The sequence below is a fragment of the Calypte anna genome, chromosome 20 (genome assembly GCF_003957555.1).
Source record: "Calypte anna isolate BGI_N300 chromosome 20, bCalAnn1_v1.p, whole genome shotgun sequence".
In the NCBI taxonomy this organism is placed as follows: domain Eukaryota; kingdom Metazoa; phylum Chordata; class Aves; order Apodiformes; family Trochilidae; genus Calypte; species Calypte anna.
In genome coordinates, this window is record NC_044265.1 from 1954039 (window position 1) to 1969723 (window position 15685).

At 41.7% G+C, this 15685-nt stretch overlaps 1 protein-coding gene across 3 annotated transcripts in view; it reads left to right on the plus strand.

Moving 5' to 3' along the window:
* Positions 1-15685, plus strand: part of LOC103539770 (ubiquinol-cytochrome-c reductase complex assembly factor 1) — a 46024-nt gene that overhangs the window by 24745 nt on the left and 5594 nt on the right. For all 3 annotated transcript variants that reach the window (XM_030463192.1, XM_030463193.1, XM_030463195.1), the window contains one exon: positions 15145-15222. In XM_030463192.1, coding sequence (XP_030319052.1) covers positions 15145-15222 — 78 coding nt within the window. The remainder of the gene's footprint in view (positions 1-15144; positions 15223-15685) is intronic.

A 15685-nucleotide genomic window follows, 5' to 3' on the forward strand; every position in this document is an offset into this window, starting at 1 on the left:
GAAGCAAAGCTGTCTGTTTGCTATGCTTACAGTCGTGCAGAACTCAGAAGTGAAGTTTGGTATAAGTTAGACTTGGATCAAGATTTTTTCCAGTAAACTTCAAGGGAAAAAAAAGATAGCACTTACTGTCAGTTCTGTGTAAAAGGAAGCAGAGTTTCCATTTCTGAGAAGTAATCTAGTCCATTGCTTCTCAAGATTCCTCAAAGTGTAAAAAACAAAAATATCCACTGGTGTCCTTACATTTTCATCCACTCTGGAGCCTCAAGTGTTAATACATGAATATTGTAACAGTAAGGTTGCTGTGTGATGCAACTGTAAGGAGATCAGAAGTTGTCTGAATGCCATTCATTCTCTGCCTTGGCAGGGTAGGCATCTTTTCATTTATCCTTGAATTTAAATTTCACAGTGTTTGTTTGTAGGAATGATCATGCAATCTAATAATGAGCATGCTTAGTCTGCAATAATATGATTCCTATAATATACTTTGGACTGTAACCTAGTGTTAACAGAGCTTTTATGTGGCAATAGCTGATGCTTAAACCAAGTATGTACACATTTAAAGGCTTGATCTCAAACAGTTACATCTGTGTGTATATTTAATATAGTTTAGCTGCACAGAGGCCCATTGATTTTAATGAGGCTTCTTGTGAGAGAATGTGAACTTGAGGTAACAGCCAAGTAGAGCAGGCATAAGGGTGTGTGAGAAGTCATCATGAACTTTCCTGGATTGTAAACTTGGAAATTGGGACTGTTCTCCCCAGAGTGTTTGTGAAGGCATCAGACTTTTGTAACCTTCTAGTAATATTTTTTTCTTTCATCTTATTATTCCTAATTTTTCAGTCATTATTTTGTAAAAACGAATGAAGCTTTTTAGTCTTTTCTGGTAGTATTTGTTGTATTTTTTATGAAAATAATTTATGCATTGATGTTTGAAGAGGCTGATTTTTCTTGCTCCTTATGACTGCTTTATTTTCCTTCCTTGGTGCAGATTATCCTAGCTCATTATCCCACTTCACCCGTGCCCCTGCATGACAGTTCTGTTTCTCCCATGCTTGTTCACTCTTCACTTTCCTTTTCCTCCTCTTCTCACAGATGTACCCTGGTTGAGCTGTCTCTCACATCTCAATTGCAAGGAATATTAAATGATAACTACTTGGTAGATTCCACTTAAGTGTTTATCCCTAATGGTTAATTTAAAATGAAGCTGAGGTAATGACAAAAGGTTTGTGAACTGATTGAGGAATATGTGTAACAGTTATTTATTTTCAAGTAGTTTAGTCCTGCAGTTTATAATCTGCCTCCAAAAGAAGGTAGTTAAAGATACCAAGAATCCTAGATAAAAAGATGATGACATTAATGTTTCTCTGTTGGTGCTTTCAGAATCAATGTCTGTGCCTTTTTCAGAAGCAAGTTAAATGAAAATTGCTGAATACTTTTAAGGCTCAAAGTTATCCTCTGCATAGCTCCTAGGAGGTTAGGAAATTCCATGCCCTGCTTTTTCTCTCATGCAGAGCATCAAAGGTCAGTATTTAGCTCCAGAGGGTACATTTCTGGATGGTGGTTGAAGTGACAGAGCACCTGTAGGAAATTGCCAGTTGGATGCAGTTACTTTAACTTGTTGACAGACAAAGCTACAGTTCTTCAGCTCCTTTCCATATCTAGCAACAATTCCAATGGCTGATGTAGAAAATGGATACAATATTCCTGAATTGATATTGATGGTTTATTAAAATATGCCATCTGCTCTTAAATATACAAATTCATTGGAGCTGAAAGTGATAGAATGTAAGGCATTTTAACTACTAATTTACATCAGCTCCAACTCCAAGTGGAGTTTGTATTATTTCAAAACCTGGTTGTTAAAATTGCTGAGATCTAAATCTCAGCTACAAAGTTTTGGGACCTGTTAGCCTGAGCTCCTTCAGCACTCCTGAATGTCGGCAAGAGTCAGAAACCAAAACTTGACACAGCTGTAAAAACACAGGGAGAGCCTGTGGCCTCAGCAAATTCTACTGGTGCAGGCATATTTCAGAAATAAATTTTACTCTGCTGTCCCTAGTACTAATGAAGTCAGTTTCTTTTGGTAGGTTTGCAGCCAGGTGTGTCCAGTTCTGTGGCTAACCAGTGCTCTTTACTTAATTTTTCCACTAGTGACATTTCTATCAAAGTTTAAAAACAAACAGAAAAATTGGCTTGATGCAATGGCTCAAAGTGTTAATAGTAACATTAGGCTGGGTAAAAGACTTCCTTTGGATCCTGCTCTGCCAGAGATCTCCACCTTGTGGCTTCCAGTGAACAGATTTATATTTGGCAAGCTGGCAGCTGCCTAATCAGAGAGTTAGGGGAGTTCAGTCAGGACTGGGAATTGCTGCTACTTGTCTTCTTAACAGAGTTCTGTAGAAACCTGAATGTTATCCTTGCTGACCTGAGCTTTGTGCTTCAGTAACTGGGTGTGTATAAAAGTGGTTGTTACAGGTTAAGTGAGTTTTCATCCTCTTAAATGCAGCTGCAGAGCTGGCTGGAAGGACCTGGGGATGCTGGAGTTCCCTGGAATGGGATTTTAGCTGATAGTTAGGCAATAAGTACGAACTTTAAAAAATAAAAATTAAAAAAATCCCACCTCAAAATTCCCCACCAAATTACAAAAACCAAGTACCAAAAAAATCCAACACCCCTTCACTGCTCCCTCCTTCAAGAGCCCCATATTAATACTTCTGGGTGCAAATTGCATCCTTAGAAAGATCCACCAGCTTTATTCCAGTGCCTGGACATTGTTGTGTGCTCATTTTAACTGTGTCTGTCCTGTGTGTTGTGGTAGCATTCTGCTTCTGAAATGAGGAAGCTTTTTTTCAGTGCAAAATAACAATTAATTTTATAACCATACATGTTCTAAAAGCTGCAAGAGAGTTAGGAATAGAGGGGCTGTCAACCCCAGCCTGGCAGACTGGTTTAATTTCTCTTAAGCTCACTTTCCTGTTTTCCCAGCAGACTACTTAGACCCCTGCCCCTTTTTTTCCCAGGAACACATCTAGGTGTCTCTTGAATTTCCCTATTAGCTCTGCTGCAGGTGGCACAATGCAGCCTTTGTTACACTTTGAGCTAAAGCTGTTTATATACAGGGACCCATGGTTTGCTCCCAGTTACATTTCTGCACATCTGAAGCAAAACCATCAGGATCAATAACAAGGTTCATGTAACTGAGAGCAGAATTTAGCTCTGTGAACTTGAACACCTTTTTCTTATCACACTTAGAAGTTTTCAGGTGGTTAAAAATACCATTTTACCCTAGAGCAGCTGCACAACTTCCTAAACTCTTGGTACAATTCAGCTTAAATCAAATTGATCTTGATACAATTCAGCTTAAATGTGGAGAACATAAAGTCTGACAGGTCTAACTACAGGCCCAGAAGTCATGGCCAGAGTGAGACAAGACTCTAGAATGGTTTTAGAAGGTGAGAGGACAGGGCTTAAATTGATAGAATTTTAAAGTACAACTTGGTCTTTGTGTCAACTGAACACTTGCAAAGTCTGGTGGGAGATCATGAAGTTGATTTGGGGTGCACAGGACAGGAACAAGATTGTCATGGGAGAGCAGGGGCAGAAGGAAGGTGGGTGCAGTGTTCTGGCAGGGCAGTCTGTCTCATGTTGTTTTTATTGTAGTTGTTCTAGTATCAGCACCCTTGGAACTAACACGCTTGCTCTCTGAAACAGAGGCATGTTTGGGGCATGCCTGGTGTTGAAATCAGGCATGATACATAAGGTATAATACATGCTTGGGTTCTTTTCAACTGGCCTGCTCCAGTTTGCTGTAGAGTCTGGCAGAAAAAAATCAATTTAAATTTCCCAGATGTGTTGGATCCTGTTACTGTAAGCCAGTGTCCTTGGTCTGTTTTGTGCTTCCCTCTGGTGTCTGCAAGAAGTACACTGGAAGCTGCCTTACAGCACCTTTTCTAGAAATACTTTCCTCATTATTCTCATGTTCTGCACCAGTGGGACTCAGACACCGAAATGGGTTTCACCAGGCACTGCCTGGAGGTGTTAAGTGCTGCCTCGGGTGCCTCAAACTCTCCAGAACATTGCAGAGTTGCCAACATTCAGACGTCGAGCAATGAAATTACTCCTCACCACAACTGCCTAATTTTTATTTTGACTAAGTAGAGATGATGGTGGAAAGAGGAAAATGGTCCTTGCAGATCCTGCTCCAGTCCCTGGGCTCAGAGACCGGGCAGCAGCTCTGCTCTCACCTGGCTCCTGCCAATGCTTTGTGGGTCACTCACAATCCACTTTGTGATTTGCCTGCAGTCAGTGCAGGATTAAGTAACGTGTTGTTCTGCTATGGATTTTGCACATTTACATCGTCAGCTTTCTGTCCTTTTGGAGTTTGCCCCAGAATTCCTCAGCTGAGATCAGCTGGGCTGCTTGGCTCAGCCCTGTGGCTCCTGGAAGCCAAGGTATCTCCTGTCGGGGCTGTAAATCTTTTTTAATGACTTGGAGCTGCTGCAGTGAAAACATGAGTGTGCTTTTAAGCTTCTTCATAAATACAGAAAAATACCAAGACCAGTGCCTCTTCTGAGAGTCAGAGTAATCAAACCATTGTGAGGTTCTGGGTTGTTCCCAACACATTTTGGTTGTATTGTTGCTTGTGCTTTTTGCTGCTGGTTTCTTCTGCTTCCTCTTCAGGAAGGAACAACTTCACCTTTCCTTATGCTGCCTGTCTGCCATTGAAGATAACAATACAAGCATCAGTCAGGGTTGCAGGGAATGCTGCTCCTTCCCTTCCTCAGACTCAGGTTCCTGGTGTGCCCCTGACAGCCTGGGCAGCCCCCATGGCACCTCCTGGCTCGGGGTGTCAGATGCTGCTGAGCAGCACAGGTTGGTTGCTTTCCTGTACACACCCAGCTTCTCCTGAATGCTTCCCAGTGCCACTTCTGACTGATCTGAGGAGTGGTTGAAGCGTTGTGCTTTGTACAAATGCTGTCACAGGGCACAGATGTCACAAGTGAGGTCCGTTGAGTGCTTGGGCTCTCTAACTTTTATTTTGGGGAAAGCTTTAGTAATTGTTTTATTGTGTAGTTTTACTGGCTACAGTGTTTGTTTCCAGGAGAGAAGGATGCACAGTGTACAGGATCTTCATCAGCCTGGTATCTGTACAACTGTGTTAATGAACCTTGTTCTCTCTCAGTCCTGCTATCCTGTCAGAAGAACACAGGCCACTTCTCTGGGTTGCCTTCCTTACTTGATGTTTTTGATTTATCAGGTGCAGCATTGCTTGCTTTGCTGACAGTGTTGCTGTTTCCTGGTATGCCTAATTTTGGCATTTAATTGCAGTTCATAAACATTATTTCAGGTCTTAATTCATTGCACCCCTTCTGAATTTTTTCTTTTTCCTCCTTGTCCTTGATCATTTTTGTGTTGCTTTAACACCTGAATTCACTGGAGCTTGTGTCCAGTTCCTTTTTCAGGGTATGCAAGTGTGTTGTTGACATTTCCCCTCTATCAGTGTGTCACATATTTCTCCCTTCCTAACTTGTAGAGATAACAGTTTATCTCTCCACCTTTTGGTTAGTTCTTTCTTTCCTTTCAGGACCCCTTTCTGTCTGGCAGGCTCACACCTCCACTGCTTTCCCTTTCCCTGTATTTCTTGATGTTCAATTAATCTTTTCACAGCCAGCAGTGCCAGTTGTGCCTGTTCCCCATCCCTGGCATGTTGCCACCCTGTCCTGGCTTTATTCACCGTGCTCATCCAGCAGCCTCCTCTCTCAAAGCTCCACAGTGGAAGCTCAGGATCTGTCCTCTTGCCTGCTTGCTTCAGACCCACCCTTGCATGTTGAGAGATCTTCATGACTTTCCTTCCTTCAGCTCCAGATCTGTCTTTTCTTCTTCCATTCCTGTGTTTCTTTATCTGACTCTTGCTTTCCCATCCTCACTCCCAGCTGTGTATTTGCCATCATCAGCATTTTCTCCCACTAGCATCCTCCTGCCTCTTCTTTCTCTCTCTCTGCCATAGATACCACTCGTATGTCTTCCAAAAAGGGCTGCAGGGATCATCTCTCTGCCTTGTTGCATTACACCTCTCCACTCTCTTGTCTCCACCGTGGTTTTTTTTTTCTTTTTGCTTCAGTAGTGTATCCTGAGGGAGTGTGCTGGCAGTCTGCATCAGCCTCTCCTGCAGGCAGCTCTGTGCCCCTTTCATTGTCAAACTCCTTCAAAAGACAGACTCAAATCCTGCTGCACACCCAGTGTCTTCATCTTCACCCTGCAGCCTGGCCAGGTAGGTGAGCTGCAGATGTTTTCCTGTTAGAACTCAGTTTATTTTGTTACTTCATTTGCTGACTTCTCTGGCCCAGTTTATCCTTTTATAAAACTGGCAGCTCTATGGAGCCCTTCTTTTTGACTGCTCTTGCTAGCAACTCCCACAGAAGCATAAGTGGTCATGATCAGGAGTGCAGATGAAATAAAGTCAGTAATTCCAACTTTCATGCTTGATGCTTCTTTGATATCTTTTACTACATTAGTGTAAGCAATATGATACTTTTTAGGCAAACTGATGTGTTTTTCTCTTTTCCATTCTGATGTGGGAATCTCTGTGGATTCTTTCTTTTCCCTTGGCTGTCCTCAATTGTTGTGTCTTCCTCTTCTGTTTTTGGGCTTACACAATTACATACTGTAGCTCTGTTAGTATTAACTAATTAATTATTATTACACTGCTGCAAGAACTTGAATGTTGTTTTCATATTTGAAGGGCAGAAAATAATGCAGGACTCCAAAAGATTGGACCAAAATACCTGATGTGATCTTAAGAGATCTCCCTTTGTTACTGGCAGAGCATCCATGGTGCTGCAGTTCAAGCCACAGGACTGGCTGCCCAAACAAAGGGGATGTCGTGGTGGTGTGGGGATCCTGGAGGGATGATGGGGTCAGGCTTGGTGTTCATGAAACACTGAGCTGAATTGGTTTTCAGATGGCCTGGGCATGGAGCCCCTCACTCCAAAGACATTTGGTCTGTAACAGAAGTTTGTCAGGTCTGTGAATGATGAGGGATTTTAAGGGGTGTCCCCTGGACTGTGTGTTTGTCTCCTTTGTGCTAGAAGGGCCATTCCTTCTGTTTGTAGCTGCTGTTTGAAGACTTCATTTTTTAAAATCAAGGAAATGGCAGAGCCCTGGTAATTGATGAAATTCCAGGGCTGAAGCCCCAGAGGACAGGGCTACATACCAAGGAGCTTGAAAATACTGTAGCTTGCTGAGAGTGTCCCAGATTTGCCCAGTTTGTTGTGTACTTGCAGGGAGGAAGATGGCCCTTGTGTAGGTTTATTCAGGAAACAGCACGTAAGGAAATGTTTGGCTCCTAAAAATCCTTGCCCAGACTTTTAGGATCTTCTGGATGTTTATTTATTCACAGCAGCATCAAGTCTGAATGAAATACAGAAGATGGAAAACTCCCAGTATCTTACCATGCAGCTTTTCATGGTTCACTTTCTTCCTTTGCCTTTTACTCGAGGGCAGAACTAAGGTAGAGAAATAATTTTTGTTCGCTTCTGAAAGGTTACAGTAATAAAGAAACTCTTGTTAAGATCAGAGTATATGGCAGGCAGGAGTTTTCACAGTCTGGCATTGTTTATTTTACCAGCAATTTGGAACCTTCTGCACTCTTAAAATATTGGCAAGAAAATATTTAACTGTTAACTATTCTGTGGCATGCGTGTGTTTGAAGCCCTGGGGAGGAGGAGTGCTTGGGGAAATCGGGTTTTTCTCAGCTTATGATTGAAACCAGAAGGTGTAGAATATTGGTAGAAGGTGAAAGCAATGTGACTTCAAATTAGAATTTTATCCAAATGTGGAACTGATGGGAGAATGTCAAAGAGGTCACATATGAACAGGGCTGTGCTAGGAAATAGCCAGAGCCTGATGGAGCAGGCACAAATAAGTCTGCTGGGTGCTACAAAAAATGAATTTGAAAGTGAGATAATAAGAGTATTTGCATGTGCCCTGGCCTCAGTCACTGGATAAAGGTTGTAGCAGTACCAGGCAATAGCATCAAGGATTAAGTTTGCTCCTTGCTTACTAATTGTGCAGTCTTGAGCAGTTCTCACTCCATTTTGAAATGAAATAAACTTATTTTGTTTGTGGAGATTTTTTTAGGAGTGGAGATGTGATTTGCTTTTTTGCAGATGGGGTAGGTAACTTGCTTTTCCTGTCCAACAGAAACTTGTTCTGGTCTCAAAGTCCCAGAGAAAAAAAAATGTATTTTTTTTTCCTCCTTGGGAGAGGAAGATCTATTTAGTATGAGCAGAAACATTCTTGCTCTTATTTCTACAGAAAATGCAGCCTCTTCCCACGAGGTTACTACACACTATGGCAGAGGTAGCAGGGTTTTTTAGCATATTTCAGGTGAAATTCCTGTGATATCAGCCAAGTGACCTGATGACTGGTGGGATCCAGGCCCATCTCTTGAGCTGTGGGTGTCTTGCTGCAGGTGGGGACAGGGAGGGATGCAGAGGCAGAGGAGAGACCACCCCATAGCTGCCCTGATCAGCAAATATGAACAGCACTGCCCATGCTCAGGAGTCACTCTTCTGATGGCAGATTACATGTAGTGTACTATTCCTAGCAGTGACCAGAGGTATTTGGGGCAGTGTTAGAATGAGTTGTGTGGGGCTCTTCATATTTAGCATCCACTTACAGAAATCCTCAATGAATGGCCAGACCTATTTTTACCCCTTTCCTATTTTTGCTTTTGAATTCCCTATGGCAATGACTTCTGCCACTTAATTGTGTTGTATGAGAAAGTACTTTTGCTTTTAGAGTAATTTCATCAGCTTCTTTTCTCCATGTTTTTAATGACAAACAGGGAACAGTAATTCCTTGTTTACCTGCTTGATAACACTCTTTATTTTCTCTCCATCATCTTCCTCCTCATTTCTTCCTGAATATAACTGGTGTTTCCCTGTATGTCTGATCACCTTGGTCTTCTCTGTGTTTTTTCTTTTAGCTTTGTTCTGTGATGAGAAGGTAATTAGCACGTGCAGCATTTTATATGTGAGCAAATTATGGATTTATGGAAGAAAAAGTTTCGTCTCTTGTTCTATATTCCTAAAATTAATTTGCCCATTCTTCACTATTGAGCTGTTGAAATGGAATTTTTGAGATTTCTCAACAAAATCTCTTTTATATCTATTTCTCAAATTCTGTGTGCACATCATTATATAAATTTTGTTTCTTTTTTTAACACCTCCTCCTAGTAGCTTTATCAGCACTGAATATTACTGTTCATAATTATCTATGATTGTTATTGTCACTTATTATACTATTTCCTACTAATCTGTACTTACCTGGTTCTGCTGAAATACTTTACAGAACAGATGCTTCCTTTGGTGGCTCTGCAGCCCTTTTAAATGTTTCCTAACACTTTTCATTGAGTTAAGTCCCTTATCATCCCAGGGGATGTTGTTGCTCTTGATTTTTTTTAGGTTATCCTAAGTCTTTCTGTGGGCAGATGATATCCCATGAGAGGAGATGGACTCTTGGCATCCTGGATGCTGTGAGAAGATGGAGCAATGTTTGTCCAGGCCACCAGGTGCCATCAGCAGGATGGAGTAGTTGGTTCTCATGGGGACCAGACCAGGGTCCTTCTTGCTGGAGCATCTTGTGGATGCACAAAGTTTACTGGAAAAGTTGCTTGACAGAGACATTTTGATTGTTACTGCATAAATAAATATCTAGGGTTGAGAATTGTCCTGAGCAGGAACTGACTGGGAGAATACTTAGAGGAGCATGTGTCAGCTTGCAGTCTTTTTGCTTTTCTCAGTGTTTCTGGCTACTGCTGAAGGGAAGGTACCAGATGGTCTGATCCAGTGCAGTGTTTCTTGTCTGTGACTCTTTCTGACAGTTCCTGAGCTTTGTCTCACTAAAGAGATCTCTGGAAGTCCTCCTGGTGAATTATCTACTCACCTTTACCACTGTCTTCTCCAAGTGCCTGTTTTAAACTGGGTTGTGTAACTTACTTTCAATATTTAAATGCTTGATTCTGGTGTGTTCAGAACAGGTCATGATCAGTTTTAGGCTGTTAGCAGCAGTTTTTAAGAAGGGGCATTACAGGAAAAAACCTCTGTGACTGCTCACCCTTACAGAGAGCCAGCAGAAGACTGAGAGCACCACGATTCTGTCCCCTCATCTTGCTGTCAGTCAGCTCTGCCAGCCACCAACTACAGAGAAAAAGCAATTTGGAATCAGCCCCCATATGCTTAATACACTCAAGATTGTACTGTGATGGGCTTTGCATCTTTAATTCTTGCTGTGGCAGACTTCCCAAATGAATAGACTGCAAGATAGAAAAACTCCTCATTTTCTTGACACTGGACAGCTAGGGGCCACCATCTGGTTTTGCTGAAATATATAGATAATGTGTAGCTTGCTTTTCTGTGCTCGAAATAACCATACCCTAAGAGTGTTATTGCTGCTTATGGAATTGTTATGAAGGTAGCAGAGCATGCAAAAAACCTCTTTCCATTAATGTGTTTTTGTGGATTGAAGATTCTGGCAGGAGCTGGTTCTGATAGGATCTGGCATTTAGTTTTTGTCTAAGTTAATACAATCTTGGAGTAGGTTGTCACTGAACACTGAGGAAGCCTTTAGAAGATATTTTCTGAAGGTTATTACCTACTGATGGGTGGTACCAATTTTATTAGAAAATTAGGGAATTTATCAGAACAGTTCATATTTTAAAGTGCATGGGGTCTCAGAGATGTAGCTGGTTACAAGTCAGTGAGCTGGGTTGCAGGCAAAGTAAGAGAGTAGTAGAAGACTCAAAACATGAAGATTGAAAAAGTAATTTCTGCACTCTTTGTCATTTCACAACTATGTGAGATTGCCTGGAGAAACTGGCCTTTTCTGGCCCCCTTGCTACAAAATAATTTTATTCTGTTTTATTAATTTAGCCACTTTGGTCCTAGCTACAGTCTCAGTCATTTTTCAACATAGCTGTGTTATTGAAGGAAATAAAAGGGCTATATGCAGGCTTTCCCTTTTAATGTCCTGCATTTATTAAAAGGGCAGCAGACACTTCAAAAGCCCATATCTGACTAGATGTGGGTATATATTCCTTATAACCAATGTAAACTATATATGATAAGTCATTCTTTCCAAATGCATCTTGGGAGAAGGGGTATAAAAAAACCCTAAATGTTTGAAGAAAGATGTTATTTTTTTTTTAATCATTAAAGATTTGTCCTCTGTCTCCTTCAGGAACTTCTGGAATGCTCCAGTAATCAAAAGTGCCAACAGAAGTCCCCAGAGCAGACTTGGTGATAACAGCACAGGTGTGCTCATACCTGCCCAACCTGTTTTGCACAAGATCAATCCATTTTTCTGGTATCAGCATAAACCACTGCTTTGCTGTTACAGCTCTGGCCACTCCAGGAGTCCTGGGGTGTGTAGTTTATCAGTGTAAACATTTCCTTAGCCTTAGTTTGGAGAGGTGACTGTGCTGACACATCTGCTGTACACAGCTACATGAGCAAACCCATTGTAGAGGCTCTGTTCTAGCAGGAATGGTAAAATGAGAATGAGGAGGTGGAAACTTAAGCCAGAAAATGCAAATATGAAATGAGATACACGTGTTCAGCTGTGAGGGCAATCAGCTTTAGCCAAACAAAACTTAGTACAGAGGGAACTCAGGGAAATGTAATGGCCTGTGATATGTAGAGGGTCAGGTTCTGTGACCTAATCACTTCTGGCTGCAATTTCTTCATTAAATAATAAAAAAAAAAATCTAGTTCAACCATAACTTAAGACCTAAAGAGAGTCATTGCTGCATGAAACTCAATGAGTAGTGGCTGTGGAAGGTGCAGTTAGTAGTGTCCCTTCTGGCTTTGTAGTCTATGGATGGATTCATATGTTAAAGTAGCTGAAGGGTGCAACACAAGCTGGGAAGAGCTGCAGCAGAGAGAGGCTCTTGCTAAAGGGCTTTCAAATAGTCTGTCCCATGGACATCACAGCTGTGTCTGTGCCAGCACGTGGTGGGATCTGCCAGGAACACATTTGTTGAGTGCAAAAGTTGATGCTCCAGGTCCCACCTCCATGGGGATGATCCTTGCCTTGTGCTGGTCCCAGGCTGAGTCCTTGGCAGGGAGGGAGCCTTGGAGCCATCTGTTGGTTTGTGCACCCTGAGACCTCTACAGGGAAAACCAAAGCATGGGAAGGGGGGTGAGGAGGAGATGGGTGACAAAAGAATGCTCTCCATCCAACAAAAGGCATTCATGTGGACTGATCCCATGGCAGCTTTCACTTCAAAACCTGTGCCCATACCTAAGGTATTTTTGTATGTGTCAATAGAACAGTGTGCTTGCTTTCCTAGAGACTTTGTTAGAGGATGAAACCTAAAGTCAGACTCTGTTGTAAATTGGTAGAGCAGTAACCATCACCAGGTGGCTGTGGAACAGGTACTGAACCCCTTGAGGTTGAAGATGAGGTTTCTTAGTGCAGGGTGATAATGGCACTGCAGGAGGTGCCTGCTGTGGGGCCAGGGAGCCCTTCAATAAAAACTTGTGAGAGGGAGCAGGAAGATTTGTTAGCTGTACATTTCCTTTTTTTCAAGGTCTTGTGAACGTGAGAGAGGTACTAAAAATGTCTTCCTTTTTTTGAACTAAGATAGATCTGTGTGTCAGCTCAGGTGATGGTACATAAATATATTTTGGTCATTGCTCTGCAGGGGATTGTTCCAAAGAAGGCAAAGGGGCTAAGTCCTCAGAAGAGCTCCAGATGTTACTGGGTTTTTTCTTGTTATTACCAGTTCCTCTCCTGGAATTGTGTAGCAGTTTTTCTTCTTAATAACAAATTGTGGAAGAGTCAGCAGAATCGTGACCAACCAGGTGATGAAACTTGTCAGTGGTAAGAACTTGTACAAACTTTAAACAAGGAAGCATTTCCAACAGATGCTGCTTTGGATTTACTAATTTTCTTTGGTTTGTAAAGAAGAAGTTGTTTCCCTGTGATGTTTGTACTTACCTGATGCAGGCTGTATTCTTCAGAAACTCCACAATTCCTTTAAATTTCACTTTATTGCCTAGGATACTGCCCCATCCCCAAAGTAATATTTTATATTTTAAACTGTTTGTCTTTTAAGATGTATTTATTGCCATGTTTGTTTAACTTGGTTATCTCCTTCATCAATTTCTTGCTAACTTAAAGCTGCTGCTCTTTGTTTTTAGTATGGAAAGCTGCTTCCCTAGGGATGTATAGTCCAGGACTTGTCTCTGTAATGGGACTATTTGTTTTCTTTGCCCCTTGCAGTTGCCTGCTGTAACATTTGTAGTATGTGTTAAGTAATCCTTGAGGTAACATTTTTATTATGTCATAAAAAGTGCGTGGCAAATATATAATAACTCATGGAATTTGTTTGTTTAAAATGGAAGGATAATTTATTGAGTGTGTTACATGAGACCTGCTCCCCCTTATTAGAGCTGTAGAAGTGCAGCTTATTTAGAAGTACCTTCTATTGAGAAAAACCACGATCTCTGACATGCATAGAAAGTTTGAGCATGGTTGGGTAGAAATGACATCATAGTTTATGTACTCAATAAAAATTTAATTAAGTCATTACAGAAGTTGCAGTCATCATTTAACCCTCTGATTTCTTATGTTTAGCTCTTTTTTTAAACGTTCAGTAATAACCAGTCTCCAAATCTTGATAGCCTATAAAATACCTGCATGAATTTTCATAGTTTATATTAATGGAAAAATATGAGTAACTGACATAAAAGGAATTTTCCTTGTGCTTGCTCTATGTGCATTTCTGTAAAAACCAACAGACAAGAAAAGATAGTGGTTTGGTGGAAGAATATTTCAACTGGGATTTGCTAGAGTGGCAAAACACTGGTTTTATTTTGGTAGAAAAACTCTTGCATAAGTACCAGGGGTGCTGAGGAAGTGCCCAGGGCACGGGGTTCACACTGTCTGCAGTGTTAGGATTTTAGGGATGGGAGTTTTCCCAGCTCTTCCTTAGCCTTGCCCTGAGCAGTGCTTATTCCCTGGCAGAACTGATGCCTCTGCTCTTGTCCTCTTGGCAGTTTCTGGTTTGTACAACCTGTCTCCAGGATGCAGTCTCATACATCAGTGCTGCCCTCGTGTGCAGGTATGGAGATGATGATTCTGGTCAGTTACACAGGTGGTGTATGCCAGAAAAGAAATGCTTAGGATCTCTTGGATCCCTCAGAGAAGCAGCTTTCCCAGTGGAAGTGCAGCTTAGCCCTCAGGACAGGAACTGTTTATTAAATCAGTTTGGTGACAGAATTAAAAAGGCAAAAGGAACAAAGAGATGGTGTGAGGGAGCTGCACAGGTGTCCCAACCACTGCTCTGGACCCAGCATTTGATCTCGTTTGGTTTTGTCTTAAGCTCTCCTGGGGTCAGTTCTGCAAGCCAAGAGGTGGCTTAGGCCAAACCAGCAAATATTTAAGCAACTGTTAAATTTAGTTAAAAGTCAGTGTGGAACTTTGGACTGAGTCACACTTCCAGCACAGGGGGAAGTAGCTGGATCATCACAAACTCTTAGTCATGGTCAAAACCATGAAGTCTGAGCTTCTAGTGAGGGGATGTAGAAAGAGAATTCATGTGAGTCCTGAGTGAGAAAGTCACCACTGACAAGTGAGGAAGGAGCAGTTGTAGGGATGGTGCCTCTGAATTCAGCATTCCAGTATTCTTGCTGGAACAGCACATCCAGCTCTGGAGCCCATGCTTTGGAAAAAATTGTGAGAAAATGTTGAGAACCCTTTGAACTTGTAGAAGGCCTGTGTGAGTGACTTAAGGTCTGAAAAACCTGCTTCATACTTACAATAAGGGGGAGTCCTTATTGTCTTAGCCTGTGCTGCTGCCATGGGAAGGACAGCCTTGCCTTCACTCTTTCCCCAGGTGGATTTTTCTTTTTCATGTATCTGTAGATCAGTGCTGAGGATATCTTTCTGTCATTCATATATTCAGAGTAACAGTGACTTTCATTTGAGTACAGCATTGTCAGAGCTGTGTTACATGTCATTTAATGCTGAAATCCAAACCTTTGTGGACCAGGGCACTGTTTCTTCTTTGCCTGCTCAGAGTGAAACTGATACCAATTTTTCATCACTATACAGATGGTTTTCTGGTTTATTTTTCAGCTTAATTCTGTTACCCTAAAGGAAGATATGAAAACTATGGTAGAAAACTTCTATGCAGCTCTATTTGGATATGATGAGGTAAGATGGATGTTTTCACAGAATGTGCAAGAACAAACAGACCATCTAATTCATTGCACAGAGTGCTCCAGGTGGCTGAAACATTTGCCACACATCTCTTTGGAGAAATGGTTTGTCTGAGTTACTGGGATGTCTGAGTTACTGGGATGATCTTGTGCCTTGAATTCAAGTGGATTAGAGGAAAAGAAAGCAGACAGCAGACTGATGGAAACCATGAGACATGGAAGGATGGATGCACTGCTTCACTGTCACTGCTTGGGCACCAGTAAATCATTTCCTTCTCTGAATCCCATTGTACTTTGAGAGCAAGGAGAGGATTTAGAGGGATTCTGTGTGAGAAGATATTTATAGGAAGTAGCTAATAATGTGGGGAGGCAAAACCACCGGGGCACAAGTGTCTGCAGGGCTTTCAAGAAGAAAATACAATTGCAGCATCACCTCTAGTAGTGTGGGCTTTTTTTGC